At 43.4% G+C, this 17,877-nt stretch overlaps 1 protein-coding gene across 1 annotated transcript in view; it reads left to right on the top strand.

Moving 5' to 3' along the window:
• Positions 1 to 17,877, top strand: part of ryr2a (ryanodine receptor 2a (cardiac)) — a 794,383-nt gene that overhangs the window by 538,830 nt on the left and 237,676 nt on the right. Inside the window, exons 35-37 of the mRNA XM_078557297.1 lie at positions 6,140 to 6,366; positions 7,037 to 7,838; positions 15,610 to 15,810. Of these exons, the coding sequence (XP_078413423.1) occupies positions 6,140 to 6,366; positions 7,037 to 7,838; positions 15,610 to 15,810 (1,230 nt within the window). The remainder of the gene's footprint in view (positions 1 to 6,139; positions 6,367 to 7,036; positions 7,839 to 15,609; positions 15,811 to 17,877) is intronic.

Genomic DNA, 17,877 nt, shown 5'->3' with positions numbered 1-17,877 from the left:
TGTGGGACGATCTGGCGGAGATACATGAGGCTATGCGTGGCATGGTGCCCGTGCTGGAGGAGTCCACGCGGAGCATCACCGATGCAATGAGCCTCTTGGCAGAGCGTCATGCTTCCTCCATGGAGAGAGTGGCGACTCTCATGGAAAGGGTCCTCCAGGAGAACAATCAGGTTCCCCTGGAGTTGCACTTGGACCTGCACGCCCTCACAGCGGCATTGGCCACAGCTGATTTGTGCCAGTGTGGGAGATGGTCTGGGTGCCAAGTATCCCAGCTCGGTGCCCATCCATCTACGGTCAGCAGAGAGGTCCGAAGCGACCTCAGGTCGGCGCAACAGCTGCCTGTCATCTCTGTGGGCTCCTCTCAGGGTGCTCCGGATGAGGGCAGCAGCTCCTCCGCCCCTCTGCCAATGACCGCGGCATCCGATGAGGCTGCGGCAACTGGGGAGATGCCAGCTGTGGAGCTGGCCGCTGCCTCCCAGGCGGGGTCACCAAATGCTCCACGGGCCAGAGGATGTCCGCCAAGGTCATCGAGGCCAACAGGACAGCACAGTGAGCAGGCTGTCTCAGATGCCAGTGCAAGCGGGGGACAGCACCTAGTCATAGCACCCGTAAACGTAAATTTAAGGCACCTTAGGCACACCACGGGTTTCTCACTGGTGCTTTTATGTTGGCTCATAGTACTTAGTCGAAGTCTTGGTGTGATGTCCAGCACTGTTTTTGTTTTGCTTTATGAATTGACTTTTGTTTACTCAATAAATTTTGACATGTTGCCATGCCTCAGGGTGATTCCTTACTCTGCATGTGCACGGGAAGGCATGATGTTATGAGTGAGTTGTTTGACATTGAGCTTTATTAACAAGGGCCTTAGTTAATGTTATTGTCCAGGCTGATTTAGCACTCAGATATCGAGTGCGAAGCCTGCAGCCCTGGCATGTGTTGAAGGTCCATCTGTGGTGGGCTAGCTGAAGGTTCTTTGGATTAAAGCCTCCCGGATGTCCCTGCCTCCCTGGAGTATGCCCGGGTCAGTGTATACCCGCTCAGTGTTCTCCTGTGCGTGCTCATCCTCAGACTCACTGCTGGACTCATCGTGTGCATCCGGAGCAACTGCGTCTACGTCTTCCTCATCCACTGCATCGCTCCTTTCCAGCGCCAGATTGTGGAGAGCGCAGCATGCAACCACTATCAGCGACACACGACCTGGGGGGTATTGTAGTGCGCCCCCTGAGCGGTCCAGACATCGGAAGCGCATCTTGAGAAGACCGATGGTTCTCTCCACCACAGCCCTTGTGGAGGTGTTGCTCCTATTGTAGTGCTGCTCAGCCTCTGTTCTTGGATGAGGTGTGATGAGCCACCTTTTGAGGGGGATAGCCCTTGTCACCCAGCAGCCATCCATCCAGCCAGGCTGGAGCACTGAGGAGCCCCGGCACCTGGGAGTGTCTGAGTATGTAAGCGTCGTGGGCGCTGCCTGGGTACCTTGCACAGACTTGTAGAATCAGCATCCTGTGATCACACACTATCTACACGTTCATGGAGTGGAATCCCTTCCTGTTGATGAAGGCACTGGGCTCACCTGCTGGCGCCTTGATGGCCACATGTGTACAGTCTATTGCACCCTGGACACGGGGGAAGCCAGCAATTGCTGCAAAGCCTCTGGCTCGCTCTGTCAGGCTGGCATCGTCCCAGCGGTAGTGGATGAAAGTCAATGCACGCCTGAGTAGAGCGTCTGTCACCTGCTTGATAAAAGTGCGGACAACTGATTGGGAGACTCTGCAGAGATCCATTGACCCCTGGATAAAGCCGGAGGCATAGAAGTTGAGGGCAGCTGTGACCTTTAGATCCACTGGCATGGGGTGCCCACCCACACAGTTTGCAGAGATCTCAGGGCCTATCACCTGACAGATGGAGGCCACTGTCTCCCTTGAGAGACGGAGCCTCCTTCGGCCCTGGACCTCAGACATATTGAGGTAGCTGCTTCGTCGCCTTTAAACCCTGGCAGCAGGATAGTGGCGTTTTCTGCGGCCCATTCCGCCTTGCACTTCCTGTTGGCCCTGCGCCCCTTGTGCCTGCGCCTCTCCTCCCAAAGGTGGCTCCCCTGGAGGCTGAATGTGGACTCCTGGCCTCCTCCCCCTTCTGGCCCTCCCTTCCTCCTCAGAGGAGATGCCTCCAATAGAGAGCACAACTCCCATTCCCAGGCTAAGGGAAGGCTTCCTGAAAGCTGCAGGCCCCAGAAATGATTTCTACTGTAGAGTCCTGACCAAGGCTTTTACCCCTGTCCTAGCAGCTGGTATGAGTTTTGAAGTATTCCTGCTCACTCAGGCAAGTAAAAGTTACTTTCACACTTAAATCCCTCAAACATCACATTCGCGGCCCCACTCACCCCTCTTATCCCGCCCGTGGATGAGGTTTATACAAATGTCTCCTACCCACCTGCCCGTTGTGCCCATGCGACGTCCTGAAGATCACATGGGCTGCAAAAAATTGAATTCAATTGCTGCCTCAAGGGCCTTAACTAGCCCATTAATTGATGGTGGGCGTGCATCCGAACTTATAGTGCGCCCGCCCGCCTTCCCAAATATCGCAATGGTGCGCGGTGACGTCGGGATGCTCGCCTGACGTCACCACGCGTCATTTTACGCGCAGGCGTGTGGGTCCCACCCCCACACGCCAACGGGAAAATTCTGGCCTTGTAGTTGGAAATTTACATGCATCCAATCATCTGCAATTGATCACTACTTGACTCTGCAATCTCCTATTTACTTTAGAGAAATAGGTGATTTGAAATAGAGATACACTTTAGAAAAATAATATATGGTGCACTATACATACCACACCCTTCCCATTATTATTGAGCAGCATATTACTTGCCTTACATAACCACCGCCATGGGAAATTTGCTAGTATAATAAACAGATCTCTGGTCTAACAACATATTTGAAACCTCTGGTAGTTGGTAGGTCCCTTATTAAAACCAGAGCTTAAAATACATTAACTTTATTATGTTGAACCCCCCTCTTTTGATATAATCTGTTTCACCGGTTCATAATATTGGTTGAGCAAATAAAAAGGGAAAAGGCTGAAATCTGAATTCCGATATAGTTACTGCACCAATTAATTGGTAAGAAAGGGAGGAAATTTCATTTGGCAATAAAATCTAAGGTACGTTGGAACATAGGAGCAGGCCATTTAGCTCCCTGAGCCTGTTCTGCCATTCAGTGAGAACATGGCTGATCTGCAACCAAACTCCATGTGCCTGCCTTTATCCCATTTCCCTTTCTACCTTTGGTTAATAAAAGATATCAGTTTCAAATGTTAAAGTAAGAATTGACCTGACATCCACTGCCATTTTCAGAAAACGTTCCAAACCTTCGCCACTCTTTATGTGTGGAAGCGTTTCTTAACTCCTGAGAGTTCTGACTCTAATTCTTATATTCCCCAACCAGTGCCATTAGTTTCTCTACCTACCCTATCAGTTCCCCTTAAGACCTTGAAAACTTTAATCAAATCGCCTTAGCCTTTTAAATTCCAGGAATACAGCCAAGTTTGTTTAACCTCTCCTCGTAATTAACCATTGGAGTCTGGGTATCATTCTGGTAAATCTACGCTGCACTCCCTCCAGGCCAGCATATCCTCGCTAAGGTGAAGGCCACCATTCGACTAACCCTTCTGATTATTTTCTGTACCTACCCATGACATTTTTATGATCTATGTACATGAATTCCTAAGTCTTTTTGAACCTCACAATTTTTAGCGTTCCTCCATTCGGAAAGTACCCTGTTCTATCCTCTTTCAGCCCAAAGTGGATGACCTCAAACTTGTCTAGGTTGAAATCCATTTCCCAGTTTTGCCCATTTGCCCCATCGACTAATATCCCATTGTAATTTTCTGCTTCCGTTGACACTGCTTAAAGTGCTACCTGTCTTTGCAAAGGTCTGAGGGCCGGGTTTTGAGGTGGTGGCGATGGCGAAATTATCTGCATTGACCATCATTACTCCGCTGAAACTGACAGCAACTTTGAGAGACCTTTCACGTGCAGAATACCACTCAGAAATTGCCCTCAGTAATTCTCTGAACGATGCACTGTTGAGGGTATGCTGGCCCCAGTCTTCAGTCAATATGAATTTTAAAAAAAATTCTTTCATGGGGTGTGGGCTTCGCTGGCAAGGCCAGCATTTGTTGCCACATCCCTAATTGCCCTTGAAGTGAATGGATTGCGAGGGCATTTCAGAAAGCATTGGTTGTGGGTCTGGAGTCACATGTAGGCCAGGCCAGGTAAGGATGCAAGATTTCCTTCCCTAAAGGAAGGAATGTCCTAAAGGACATTAGCGAACTAGATAGGTCTTTACAATAATTGATAGTTTCATGGCCACTATTACTGAGCCTAGCTTTATATTCCAGATTTAATTAATTGAATTTAAATTCCGCCAGTTGCCATGGTGGGATTTAAACCCATGACCCCAGAGCATTAGCCTGGGCCTCGTCAATTACTTGTCCAGCTCATTAATTGAGCTGGTGAGAACTTCCACATTTATACACTTAGTCTCCCTGTAAAAACCCTTTAAAAAGCTCCACCCTGTTGTAACTGAGTTTTTAACAGCAAACTAAATTCTTAATTACTGGTGAACTCACCCTGAAAGATACTTTTATATTTGTTGGATGTCAAATTTCTTCATTATGATAAGGAATTCTACAAGCTTATAAAATAATTTATTTATAGTTCGTTTATATATTTTAGCTTCTTTCTTAACATAATCGTGGTCGTTTATTTTGATAATTGAAAATTTAAGTTAAAAGTGAAGAATGTTTTAACCTCCTGGTTGGCGGTTTATGAGAATGCTTCGATGTGATTGGCTGCTTACCCTGCTTGCTGACATCACTGCTGCTCGACGTCTGGAGATACACTTCAATTGGCACCAGATTTAAACTGCTGTCAGGAAAGAGGAAAAGAGATTGCTAGATTTTTGTGGATAGCTTTCTTCGAGGTCAGCAGCAAGTGCCATTCCAACGTTTGACAGGAAAACCCAGGAAAGGACTGAGAACTTTGAACATTTTAGTTTTAGCAAAGAATCTCTATCATACAAATTTTGATTTTATATTAGAATTCCTCCTGTCACTCTAACCTCTACAAAGGAATTCTTACCCTCCCTCATAGGGTTAACCATGTCAGATAGAAGTAATCTGCCAGATTACTTCTGCCAAACTACAGCATTCTGGAGTTCCTAACAATCTGGTTTTTTTTTGCCCTTTAGGAATATATTTTCGTGATATCTCCACTGTGTTCAGCACTTGGTCTTCTAGTTTATTTCAAAGTGGACATTTATAATCAGAATACCTTATGGTTTTATAATCCTTTTTCAAAGCTTTTCATGCTTCATTGAAAGGATGGAGTGTGTTTCGTTTGTGTAAAACTGGCATTGTATTTTGAAACTGGGGTCAATTTGAACTTCTTGGGCATAATACATGAAGGCAATGTGCTGATTTATTTGGTCATTGCTTCAGATTCAAATTCTGAATGATAAAAGTACCTGGAAGGAGTCACATTTTTTTGCTGATTTTAGCACCATCTAGTGGGTGATGCTGGATTATAATGTTCAGATGTTAACTTCCATCAGTCTTACCAGGTGGTTGATAATTGTATCTAATAAATGTTGCAGCCAAAAATCAGGACTAAGGGTTATTATTTTTTGCCTTCCTGTTTATGCTCCTGTTGACCTCAGCACTTTATACCCTGTATGGCTGTTCCTCTGCCACCCATCACCGCTTTCCATTTCATTGTGTGACCAACTGCTAGCCTTTTTGCCCGATTATAAAGAGAAAGAAAGAGAGATCAAGTCTGTGCATAGTAGAGAAAAATATGGAGGAAGGGACCTGGATGGCTGGGATCAATTATTTTAAAATCTTTTTCATTCTGCTTCTCAAACAATTCTACCCACAGTATTTCAATATTTGCTGAAGATCAACTCTTATAACTACACTTTAGCAGGTAACACTGCCATCAGTGGAAGTTTCATGATGTCAGCTGACATCTAAAAGGCTACATAACTGTACTGGGACTTTGGTACCCTATCGTTAAGAAAGGATTGATATTGTAATCGTTTTCATTATAACCAGATCCCACTGCATCTCTTTTATTTATTTCCAGAATGTAATGCCCCTGTCAGCTGGATTGTTCAAAAGCGAGCGCAGGAATCCAACACCACAGTGTCCTCCTCGACTTCATGTCCAGCACCTTACCCCTGTGCTGTGGAGCAGAGTGCCCAATGAGTTCTTAAAGGTGGATGTCAGTCGTGTTAGTGACCGCCATGGATGGCAGGTGCAATGTACAGAACCTTTAAGATTCATGTCTTTACATATTCCTGAAGAGAACAGGTTAGTGTTCAAAAACCTTGTTAAGGCGGTATTCTGTGAACAGTTAATAACCGTGAACTCTCATTGTGGTCAAACACAGCAACACATGCCTACCGTAAATATTTTCCTTCCCTCAATCACACAATCCATTTAATGATCCATTTGTGTTTTGGTGCACACAGCTGGGAAACTATCCTGAGCATCTAAATGAGAAAGTACAAAAGGAGTGAGTTCAGTAAATCAGCACTAATCTTACATGCTGGTATCTACTGTTATAGGCTGATTAACAGTTAAGGATAGGTTAGATTGGAACTTGAAGGAACAAGGAGCAAAGAAATATGGGAACAAGGTGTGCACAAAGGATTAGGATGACAATTTGTGGAGAGGATTAGCACCAACATGAGCTGATTGGACTGAATGACCTGAAACCGTATTGTAATTTGTAATTCTCGTATAGTGATTAACAATGTCCTCAGCAGCATTTTTTTAATGTTGATCCACACACTTGGAGGGTGGCTTTGCTCTGCCTGGCCTACTGGAAAGGCCAAATCTAAGACTTGTTATTTTAGATAAATTCTGGCCTTCTTTAACTGGCTGAAGTACTGTCATTTTTTTAACAGACAAGAGGTTTGCATGTCTATCATAATTACTGTAAACATTAACCTTTCCTTTGATTCTTTATGATATGTAGGGCTTTGGATATCTTGGAACTCACAGAGCATGAGGACCTGCTGAAATTTCACTACCATACCTTGCGTTTGTATTCCGCAGTTTGTGCTCTGGGCAATAACCGAGTGGCCCATGCCCTGTGCAGCCACGTGGATGAGTCTCAATTGCTGTACGCAATAGAAAACAAATATGTACCTGGTTTACTGCGAACAGGTTATTATGATCTACTCATTGACACTTACCTTAGTACCTATGCCACTGCCAGGCTGATGATGAACAACGAATTCATAGTTCCGATGACAGATGAGACCAAGAGCATTACTTTGTTCCCAGATGACAACCAAAATCATGCGGTCCCTGGGGTAGGCCTCAGCACCTCCCTCAGGCCTAGAATGCAGTTTTCCTCAGCCAGTTTTGTCACCATGACAGGGGAATCCTTCCAGTATAGCCCAGAATTTCCACTGGACATCCTGAAGGCTAAAACTATCGAAATGCTGACAGAAGCCGTGCAGGAAGGCAGTCTCCATGTCCGAGACCCAGTTGGTGGTAGCACTGAGTTTCTTTTCGTCCCCCTTATCAAACTCTTTTACACGCTCCTTATCATGGGTATCTTCTGCAGTGAAGACTTAAAACATATTTTGCAGCTGATCGAGGCCAGTGTGTTTGCTGAAGACACTCAGACAACAGAGGAAAATATAATGAACGAAAAGGATGTAAGTAAAACTGATCAAAAACCAGAAGGAGGCGATGAAGAATTCAGAAGTGACCAAGTTCCCAAAGAAGGTCTACTGCAGATGAAACTCCCCGAGCCAGTTAAACTTCAGGTAGCGCTTAAAGAAAATCTTAATCGAATGTTGATGTGTTCACGCCTATTACAAGTGATATCTGAATAAGTAGGAGCCACTATTCTAGAAAAAAGATGGTAGGAAACCTCAATGCCAATTAATTTCAACTATTTGATATTTTATACGTTACTTTAGATTTCTGGGACAGCCACGACTTCCCTGGCCATTTTGTGGGTCCAATTTTGTGCAGTAGAATCTTTGAAAATGTAAATAATTAAATAATAATCATTTTCTTTTCCTTTAGTTCCTGTTGATTTTCGCAAAGCTCTGGGTTTGAATTGTTCCGCGCAGTATTGGTAATGAATATTTCAACGTGTCTTTGCCTGTTATTTCAACAACGTTCCTATTTATTTTAAACATGATAGCGCCTTTATTAAAATGCCAGACAGGGAAATTTAATATAATAAATGTGTTAAAGTATTTGTAACTGATAATGCACAGAACAGTTCTATTTTATTTGTGTTTAAAAGGAGAAATATTCTTGCGCAGAAGGTCGTGAGGTTGTGGCATGCACTGCCAGTCTTAATGACTGAGCAAAGTATACGTCAGCATCTAAGAATAGGCTAGGCGGTTAAAGAGAAGAGGATGCCGGCAAGTAAGAACGCAGCTCCTATGGAGAATAAAAGCTAGCATGGACTGATAAGGCTGAATGGCCTGTTTCATGTTGTAATTTTTAAAAACTATATCTGGGCACCAGTTCTAGAGTATTCACAGAATGTCAGCGTTGCTGGCAAGGCCAGCCTTTATTAGCCATCCTGAATTGCCCTCGAGACAGGTGAGTGGCTTGTTAGGCCATCTCAGGTGACATTTAAGAGTTAACCCTATTGCTAAGGACAGATTTCCTTCCCTAAAGGACATTATTGAATTAGATGGGTTTTTATGATAATCCGGTGGTTCCATGATCATCATTACCGATACGAGCTTTATATTCCAGATTTATTTAATTAACTGAGCTCAACTTCCCCAGTTGCTGTGGTGGCATTTGAACTCATGTCTCCAGAACATTTGTCCAGGTCTCTGGATTACTTGTGACATAACCACTGTGCGCCTGTACCTGAGCCTTAAACTATGAGCAAGTTGACTTGTTATGCTCAATTGAAACAGAAAGACCCTAGGTTGACGATTGCATCCTGACAGGCACTAGTTCAAGTCTCCTCACTCTGTGTGTTTGCAACTCCCCAAGCTGGCTCCCTCATTTCTAGCATCTGTACGTAAAGAAAATCAACTGAAGTAGCTCTGAGGAGGACATTCTAGGAACAATTCCATACAATTTAATGTCTGTGGTTTTCCTGCTCCTGGTGGGTGAAGTTCCATTTCGGAGCACTCATTCGCAAAACCTCCCTCACACAAATAACTATCAATTTTTGTGATTGTTTTAATTTTGCATAGCAGCAGTGATATTGAGAACGCCAGCAGGAAATTTCCCACTTTCCAGCAGGGTGGGGTCAGGTCAGGAACTCTCCGCAGTTGCCATAAACCCAGCCCACCTTCCTGCGATGCATTCCAGGGGAAACTGTCCCACCTGGAGTGAGTCCACTGCTGGCAGGGTGGGATAGTGAGGACATTGATAAAGGGAGACATTAAGAAAGCTACCAATTTGTTGAATCAGGAACACTGAAGGCGGAGGACAAAAGGATTTTTCAGTTGTGGTAAAGAACTATAGCATTCCAAGTTGAGTGTCTGCAATAACACAGAATGAGCTAGATTTGACTTTGTGTGACAGTATCATACGAGTTGGCAACCTGTTGTATGTCTCTTTAGATTGTTCTTTCAGATTGGTAATAGAAATTGGGAGGGAAATTGATGAGATCCACTCCAAAATTCATATCGTAATAAGTAAAACAGTTAAAGATGGAACTTCTTTTCAAATTTTCAGAATTTAAAGTAACAATGAGCACTGCTTATGGTTCCCTGATCTTTGAGGCCATGAAAGGCTTTTAAAATTTAAATCAATGCCAAGGTTTATTCCCTTATCATCTGAATTAGCCGACTGTGAAAGGTGTTCATAACTGGGGGTGGGTGGGTGGGTCAGGCCTTCTATGATCCCATTGGCCTCATTGTCACCAGGTTAGGAAGGGGGATAAAGACCAGGATTCCTGCTCCTGATAGTTATCCTGCAATCCATATTGGAAGATTGCATATGGACATTAAAAATGAGGATGCGATTACTTTCTCCGCTCCCAATACTCCCACTCTCCCCCCCAACTTCCTGGTCAAATCCCCACTGCCACCGACAGTCAATGCTCACATCGAATCAATGTCTTCAGGATTGAGAGAGAAGAAAGTTGGAAAAATAAAGGGAGTTTAAATAAATTCAAGCACCATCAGGCCTTTGTCCACCCACCCAAATGACTAGAGCTTAAAATGGAATGTCACTGATCCTGCACACTCTTCTGTGGCTAAACTTCAAGCAGCGCTGTTGTGAGATGTCGATTAAGGCCATCACTTTATACCAGTTTGAATCTTTTACTTTGGACATCAGGGAGAAATTTGAGAGCTTTATCCTCTTGGACATTTTATATGCAGCTAATAAGGTGATCAAGTAAATCAGGAATGCCCCCCGACAAGCCAAATTGTAAATGATGCGCTACAACTTGTGAAGTTGAAGGGTTTCAATCCATTTTTATTTTCTGATGAGTTGAAGTATTTAGCTCAGTGTATACAAAGCTGAGATTCTATGATTCCATTAAATAAGACCTTTATCTCTCTAAGTATGGAAACAAATATAAATGACGCTTTCAAACTCACCAGAGCTCCTTCGATAGCACTGTCCAAACCCGTGACCTTTGCTTTATAGGAGGACAAGGACAGCAGATGCATGGGAACAGCACCACCTGCAAGTTCTGCTCCAAGTCACTCCTTGGAAATATATCGTCGTTCCTTCACTGTTTCTGGGTTAAAATCTTGGAACTCCCTCTCTGTGGGTGTACCGACACCACATGGACTGCAGCAGTTTCAAGAAGGCAGCTCACCACCACCTCCTTAAGGGCAATTAGGGATGGGCAATAAATGCTGGCCCAGCCAGTGACGCCCACATCTCAAGAACAAATTTAAAAAATTATTTCAAAAGTAAAACTTGCAAGCAGTCTTCATTGACTTCTTGTGTGATTATCACCAACTAATTACTTGTTTTTACTAAAGATATTATTACTGCACTAATTAGACACCAGTCAAGCAGCTCTATCTGCTATGATTTGTGTCTTCACCCATATGATTCTCACTATTATGTGTTATATTAGCAAGATACTGGTATTGTATGTCTGTCAGGCAAGCATAGTACATCCTCCTTGTAAACACTGAAATATAAGTAATTTATTGAAACAGGATGTGACTTAATGCTTAATATGTAGGTTTAATGGTGAATACGTCAATAAAATCGCTCAGTTGTCTTTTTATGAGAGATCCACTAATGCTATCTCCTTGAACTATCAAATGTTGCTTTTTGCAATGGTTCCAAGTTTATGTTCATGTAGAGGACGGGATCTTGCAGTGAGTTACCATGCAGAGACCACATGGCTAAAATTTTATATCCTAACATAGTGCCACCTTATTGCCAAAATGCCATAATGCCATTAGTTTTGGATAATACAAAGGAGAACAATTTGAGTCAAGAAAATGACTCCTGATTCATGTTCTTTTAGTATGGTTATAGTATTAAGATTTTGGACTGGGGAAAATTTTTACAAATTAGTTCCTCTAGCAAATAGTTTCATGCAACAAGAGGTCTCAGCAGAAATGCACAGGCAGACATCAGCAAATGATGCACAACTTCATATTACACATTTCCTTCACACGCAGCTCGTTAAAAATCTACCTCCTATTACTTATAATAACCTGATTTTGATTGTTTCATATCTTCACACACTTTTTTCCCTTTTGGAATAGCGGGGAAGTGTTTGAAGGATTAGCAGGCTGATTATCAGCCTCTTGAACCTCGTCATGAATGATCTTTCTGTGGCAAACAAGCCTTGGCGTGGGACTTGAACCCAGAGCTTCTGGCTTCGAAGCAGGGACACTACCAACTAAAGCACAAGACCTCCCCATACAACCTGATGAAAGTCTCTAAAAAGCATTAGATAAATGTCAGCTATTTCTCTCCCTTCCAGAACACACTCACCCAATCATTACCCACTAGATTAATTGTCACATGGTAGGATAGAAATTTAAGATGCAGGGCTCGGGGCTGAGGGAAATATGAAAAGAAAGTCTTGCCATTTCTGTGGGGTCTTTCAGGACCTCAGAATGTCTCAAAATATTTTGCAACCCGTGAAGTACTTTTGAAGTGTAGTTACTATTGTAACGTAGGAAATGCGGTCGCCCATTTGTGTACACAAACTCCTGCAAACAGCAATGTGATAACTACCAGATAACCTAGTTTTTAGTGATATTAATTAAAGGATAAACAATGTCCCTCTAATTATTTTGTTGCACATGCCCATTTAAACGTGTGATACCTTTACATTTTCTTGTGCAGCTGTGCATACGCTGTATCTTAAAGGTTATGACTTTTACGCGATAACGCCATGGTTGTTGCTCAGCTATGCAACCTGTCACTCTACAGGGTACATTGGGGATGAATATTGGCCTGGACACCCTTGTTTTTCTTCGAAATAGTGTCATGGGCTCTTGTCCATTTGAGAAGGGAAATGGGGCTTTGGTTTAACCCCTTATCTGAGAGTGCAATATTCCCTCAGCACGGCAATGGATTATCAAACTAGATTTTTGTGCTGAAGTCTCTGGAGTGGGACTCCAATCCATGAGCTTCTGACTCAGAGGCGAGTGGGCTACACACTGAGCTATAGCTTTCACTTAAATGTCCAAAGTATAATGTCCACAATGACAAGTAACTGGGCTGGGCAGCGACGACCCACAAGGAGAGTGTGTCTGCAGGGCTGGCAGTTGGCAAGAGTGGGGAGGCTATGAAATGGGGCCCTCTCCCTGCAGGGAGTGTGCTGAGAAACCACGACACACTGGTCTGCTGTTTGAGAGTAGGAAGGAACACTGTATCTGGACTGGAGAGAGGCCAAGAGGCCGACAGAAAGCAGAGTGGTTATTGTGTGGGACTGCAGAATTGATCCCTGACAACCACTTGATTGGTAATACATTAATGTTCCTAGGTCATGCTGTTACGGATCAATCACCTTGCTGCAAAATGGGCAGTTAAATGCTCATGACCTGACAAACATTTTTTTAATAATATGGATCGTCACCTAGGTAGGTCTGACATTTTGACTCGGGTAGTTACCAATTTATCCAAAGCTGATGTACTTTATTTGATCTAATCGTTGGGCCGAATTCTGTGGTGGCAGTAATGGTGACTTGTTCAGTGTTCACCACTATTGGATATCGAGAAGCCTCACCACTTCCAGAATGCACACTGTAGTGCCCAAATCTGAAAATGGTGGTAGGCCGACCAAAGCTATTCCCAAGGGTTCACTACTTCAAACGGCGAGAATGGAACCAATGTGAATTTAGGTTAATTGCTCACTAATTCTGAATTAATTACACTTAAAAATTTTAGACTGTGTTTCCAGGTGTAAGGGGGTCTCCTATCAATTCGCAAATACTTAATGAAGAGCCCAGACCAGAAAGGATCTTTCAAAGTTAAAGTGGATCAATATTTTAGCGTGAAAACTTTTAATCATCTAATAAACCTTGTTAAAAAGTAAAATTATTATTTTTCCCCATTTTTTCTTGTAGTGCTTACATTCTTGTTATTGACCTTTAAAATTTCTCTCGTGTGGGAATCTGTATTGATTTTCCTTCTTTGGGTTTTCTAAACATTGCAGCTAAAATTCTGAATGTATGGGCAGGATATTGAGTTCAGCGAGCGGAGGGCGGGGCCCGCTCGCCGACGCGTAAAATGACGCGGGATGACGTCGGGCGGAACTCCTGACGTCACCACGCGTCATTTCAATTTTCAGGTCGGCGGGGGCGCAGCCGAATTAGCCGTGCGCCCGCCGACCTGTCAACGGCCAATTGAGGCCATTTAAAAACTAATTGAAGTAGTTAAAGGACCTGCCCGTCCAACCATAAGGTTGGTGGGCAGGCCGGGAGTCCTGGCAGGCTTCAGAAAAAGCCTGAAACCTCATCCACGGGCGGGATGAGGTTTCATGTAGGTTTTTAAAAATTTAATAAAAGTTTAATTAAAAGTGATGGACATGTCCGCATTCATGTGACAGTGTCACATGAGGGGACATGTCAGGGAAATTTTATTTGTCTATATTTCACATTTTTGAATTTGGCGCCGATCTCCCTGAGGCAGCACTTAGCCTCAGGGAGATGAGTGCGCTCCTTCGCACGCATGTACGAAAGAGCGCACTCTCGGCTTAGGGAACCGCCCCCCCGCCCGCACAGGGAACGCATAGCGCTTCCTGGCAGATGACATGATGGGTTAATTGGCCCGCCCACGTAAAATGGCGGCGAGCCCCTGATCGGGGGCGCCGATCGGATGCGTGCCCACACCTGAGCTTCCCCCACCGATGGGGGAAAATTCTTCCCTATATATACTTTATGTTTCATTTTTACTTCACATATATATATTATATATATGTATATATACATATAAAATATATATCATATAAAATTAAAATGAAGCACAAGATTCTGTTCTGTTTGCTCTCGTCATACAACAAGCAGTTTCAATTGACTTAGATGGCCTTTTGTGCTAAAATTAAATGCCCTGCATAAAAAGGCAATGGACTTCATAACCATTTTAGTGTAAGTTTGTTCACCAGCAGGTATCCTATTTAACGTTTATGAAGCTCCTTGCAGTTGGTCAAATGTGTTCCTTTCTTACATTACTTCATATGCAAAGTGAAAAATTATGTTTGAATGAAGATTTGGAGATGCATGAACTAAAGTGTCTGTTATCCTTCATTGGTGATATGACCCTTTTAAGTATTAACTGATTATGGATTTACTGCACAGAAGGTGGTTTACTTGCCTGCTCATGTTTGAAGACAGTAAAGGAAAAATGAGTCTTAAATTTAATTTTTTCAGATATATATGAGAGACCAAAAATATGAGATAGAGGAAGCAGAGCTTCATTTCATGTAATTAAGTTCAGGTTAAACCACTGATTCCCCCATAAAGGGAAGGAGGAGATTTTCTCTCTTTGCTAATTGTGGTAGAACTCTAAATGCGTTCTTTGTACATATGCTAACAATCTTTCTACAGAGAGCAAAGAGTGCAAATCATTCCCTGTAGTGAGTTCTGCATCTTAGCTGCAACATTATTGTGGAGGAGTGGGTAATGATAGAGTTTAGGTCGCAGTGACATTCTCAGATCACTTGCAAAAGGTCACATGACCTTTGTTTCCATTGACTATGTGGTACATGGAGATCTAGAAAAAAGGCAAGTGTGAAAATGGAAAAGATAGTTTATCAATAAACGGGAGATAGAGATCTTGAGATGTCCACAGTTTTTGTGGTTTACTGGGTGGTCGATAGGAACTAGCAACATAGAATGGACATCAGTGTACTTGAGAAATCTTAAGTTGAGTCTCAATTTCCTTTTATTACTTACTGATGATTTAAAATGAAAACAATTAAATGCGTTTCCGTAAGGGATTAAAATCCCTTTAGGAACAATTTTGTTTTAAGTCATTGTAAGGCAACTTTATGAAAAGAGTAATGTGAAGTGCAAAGTATTTCACGAATTTTTACATAGTTTTCACCAACTAATGGAAAGAGATACATGCAATGTTAACACATGGCATGACCTGACATTCTGTTTTAATTTTCCCCAGATGTGCCACCTTTTGCAGTATTTGTGCGACTGTCAGCTCCGTCATCGGATTGAAGCCATTGTAGCCTTTTCAGATGATTTTGTGTTAAAACTTCAGGACAACCAAAGGTTCCGATATAACGAAGTGATGCAGGCGTTAAACATGTCTGCTGCACTGACCGCCAAGAAAACAAAAGAATTCCGATCACCTCCACAGGAGCAGGTAAGAAAAATAGGTGGACGGGATAGTTACTGACTGACTGATTGACTTTATACATCTCATTTTTTTTATGAGTTCCCTCATTTTTGATGTCTTTAAGGAATCTCATTGAAAATGCTGAACATCTTGATGATTTTTAAAATCTGTTAATGTTTTAATCTTTAGTTTTGAATAAACGTGTGAAGTTCTTTATGTTTGTAATTTTGAACATTTGAAACATGGGTGTCGATTATTGGTGTGGATTATTCCTCAATTGAATAGGAGCTGAATACAAAGTCCGTCCTTCCTTTTTTCTTCATACGCATTTTAATACCTTACTAGATAGACAGCTTACTGTACTGCCAGGCTGTTCTATCAATGCTGAGTAAAAGATAACGGAATAATTCACAACTTGCTTTAGGGTCACACTCTTGAACCCCTCTCCACAGATTAATGTAAAAGATCCCTTAGCAATATTTGAAGAAGAGCAGCAAAGTCCTCCTGGTGCCCCTGGTCATTATTTGTTCCTCATTCGAAAAGAGAAAAAAAAATCATTTTCGCAACCTCAGGACAGGGGAGTTTTCCCCAGCGTCCTGACCAACATTAATTCCTCAAGCAATATCACTAAAGCAGATTATTTGGCCGTTGTTCCAGTGCTTTTCGTGGGACATCTCTGTGTACATGATGACTGCTGCACTCCTTATATTACTAGAATATTTAAAACATACTTAATTGGTGATAAAGCACTTTGACACACCCTGAGGTTGTGAAAGACTATCTGTATGTATTCAATGTCCATCATATTTCCTTCTCTCAATAATCATTGGGGAACAATTTTGCTTCAGATCCTTACAATTTCAATATCACAGGTCAGTGTTTGGGAGCAAGACCATGGCTGGAATTTAATGTTTGCGCGGGATGGGGGGTCTTGTCCACTGGTTGAAGAACTGACGGGAGACCTGCATTGCCTCAGTTGGGGAAGGTCGGATGGAATTATGTGCCTGTCAGGCCCTTAACTGGCCAGTTTTGGGCTTTCTCTGGGATTAAGGACCCGGAGGCAGAAATCCCGACCCCGGAGAGCTGCTGGCTAATCTGAGGCCGGCAGCTCCTCTTTGCCTTCAGCGCCATGGGGAATGGGGTGCAGCTGCTGGCAATACACCCACCAGAGGCCTAGGCTTGCCGAGGGACCTAGGCCACTGGTGAGTGAGGGTGGGATAGGGTGTCACTTGCTAGGGGGTGGAAGGGGGTCAGAAGAAAGGGCAGGGGGCTGCATTTCGTGCCCCCTCCTTCCTGATGCCTGGTCTCTCAATCACACACCGAGCACCTTTGAATGAGGGACCTCCAGGGAGCCCGAAACTGGGTTTGCTTTTCGGGCATCTTGTGGCAGTGGGGTAAGGCCCTTAAGCGGGCATTAATTGCCGTCAGGGTGGGAAGGCTGCCCACAAGCTTTCCCACCCCAGACTTAATCGGGCGGAGGTGGGAATGCAATGGGGTCCCCACCCCGCGCCCTCCTCCCCGATTAAATGCCCCCCTCCACTAAACTCGCCGCTGGGGGTGCGTTAAATTCTGCCCCATGTACTTATTGGGCGACCAACTTAGGAAATCCTCTTCTGCTTGACATTTCTGAAATTTCAAATATTTCTGAGGTTGCTTGGGGTTGGGAAGATCTATAGTTTTATTTTTCTTCCTGTTTTCAGACAGCCTACGAGCAGTAACTTACTTAAAGTTGCTTCCCTTCCAGAGTTTGCGCTGAAAGTCAGGTCCTGGGATATGCGTGCATCGTGCTAGTGACATGCGTGACGACATCACTAGCACAACGCACGCTCATCTCAGGATCTGCAGGGAGCAGGGAGAATTCTTGTCATTGAAGGTGAGAAACAGGCGGAGATTGGTTTTACTGATCCACATAAACCTGGATGTTCATTAGTGGAAGGCTGTAAAGTACCCATTTTAAAGGCTTTTATATATTCCATATAGCTTTTAAGATTTTATTGCCTACAATGAATGAAACACATATCTGCAGACGCAAAAAAAAAAGTTTAAGCCCTTTCCAAACTGACAGCCTACTCCAAGAATAGACATTTGGAGGAG

Source organism: Cetorhinus maximus, chromosome 14, assembly GCF_964194155.1.
Source record: "Cetorhinus maximus chromosome 14, sCetMax3.hap1.1, whole genome shotgun sequence".
Classification (NCBI taxonomy): Eukaryota; Metazoa; Chordata; class Chondrichthyes; order Lamniformes; family Cetorhinidae; genus Cetorhinus; species Cetorhinus maximus.
This window is presented reverse-complemented; position numbering and strand designations above follow the sequence as displayed.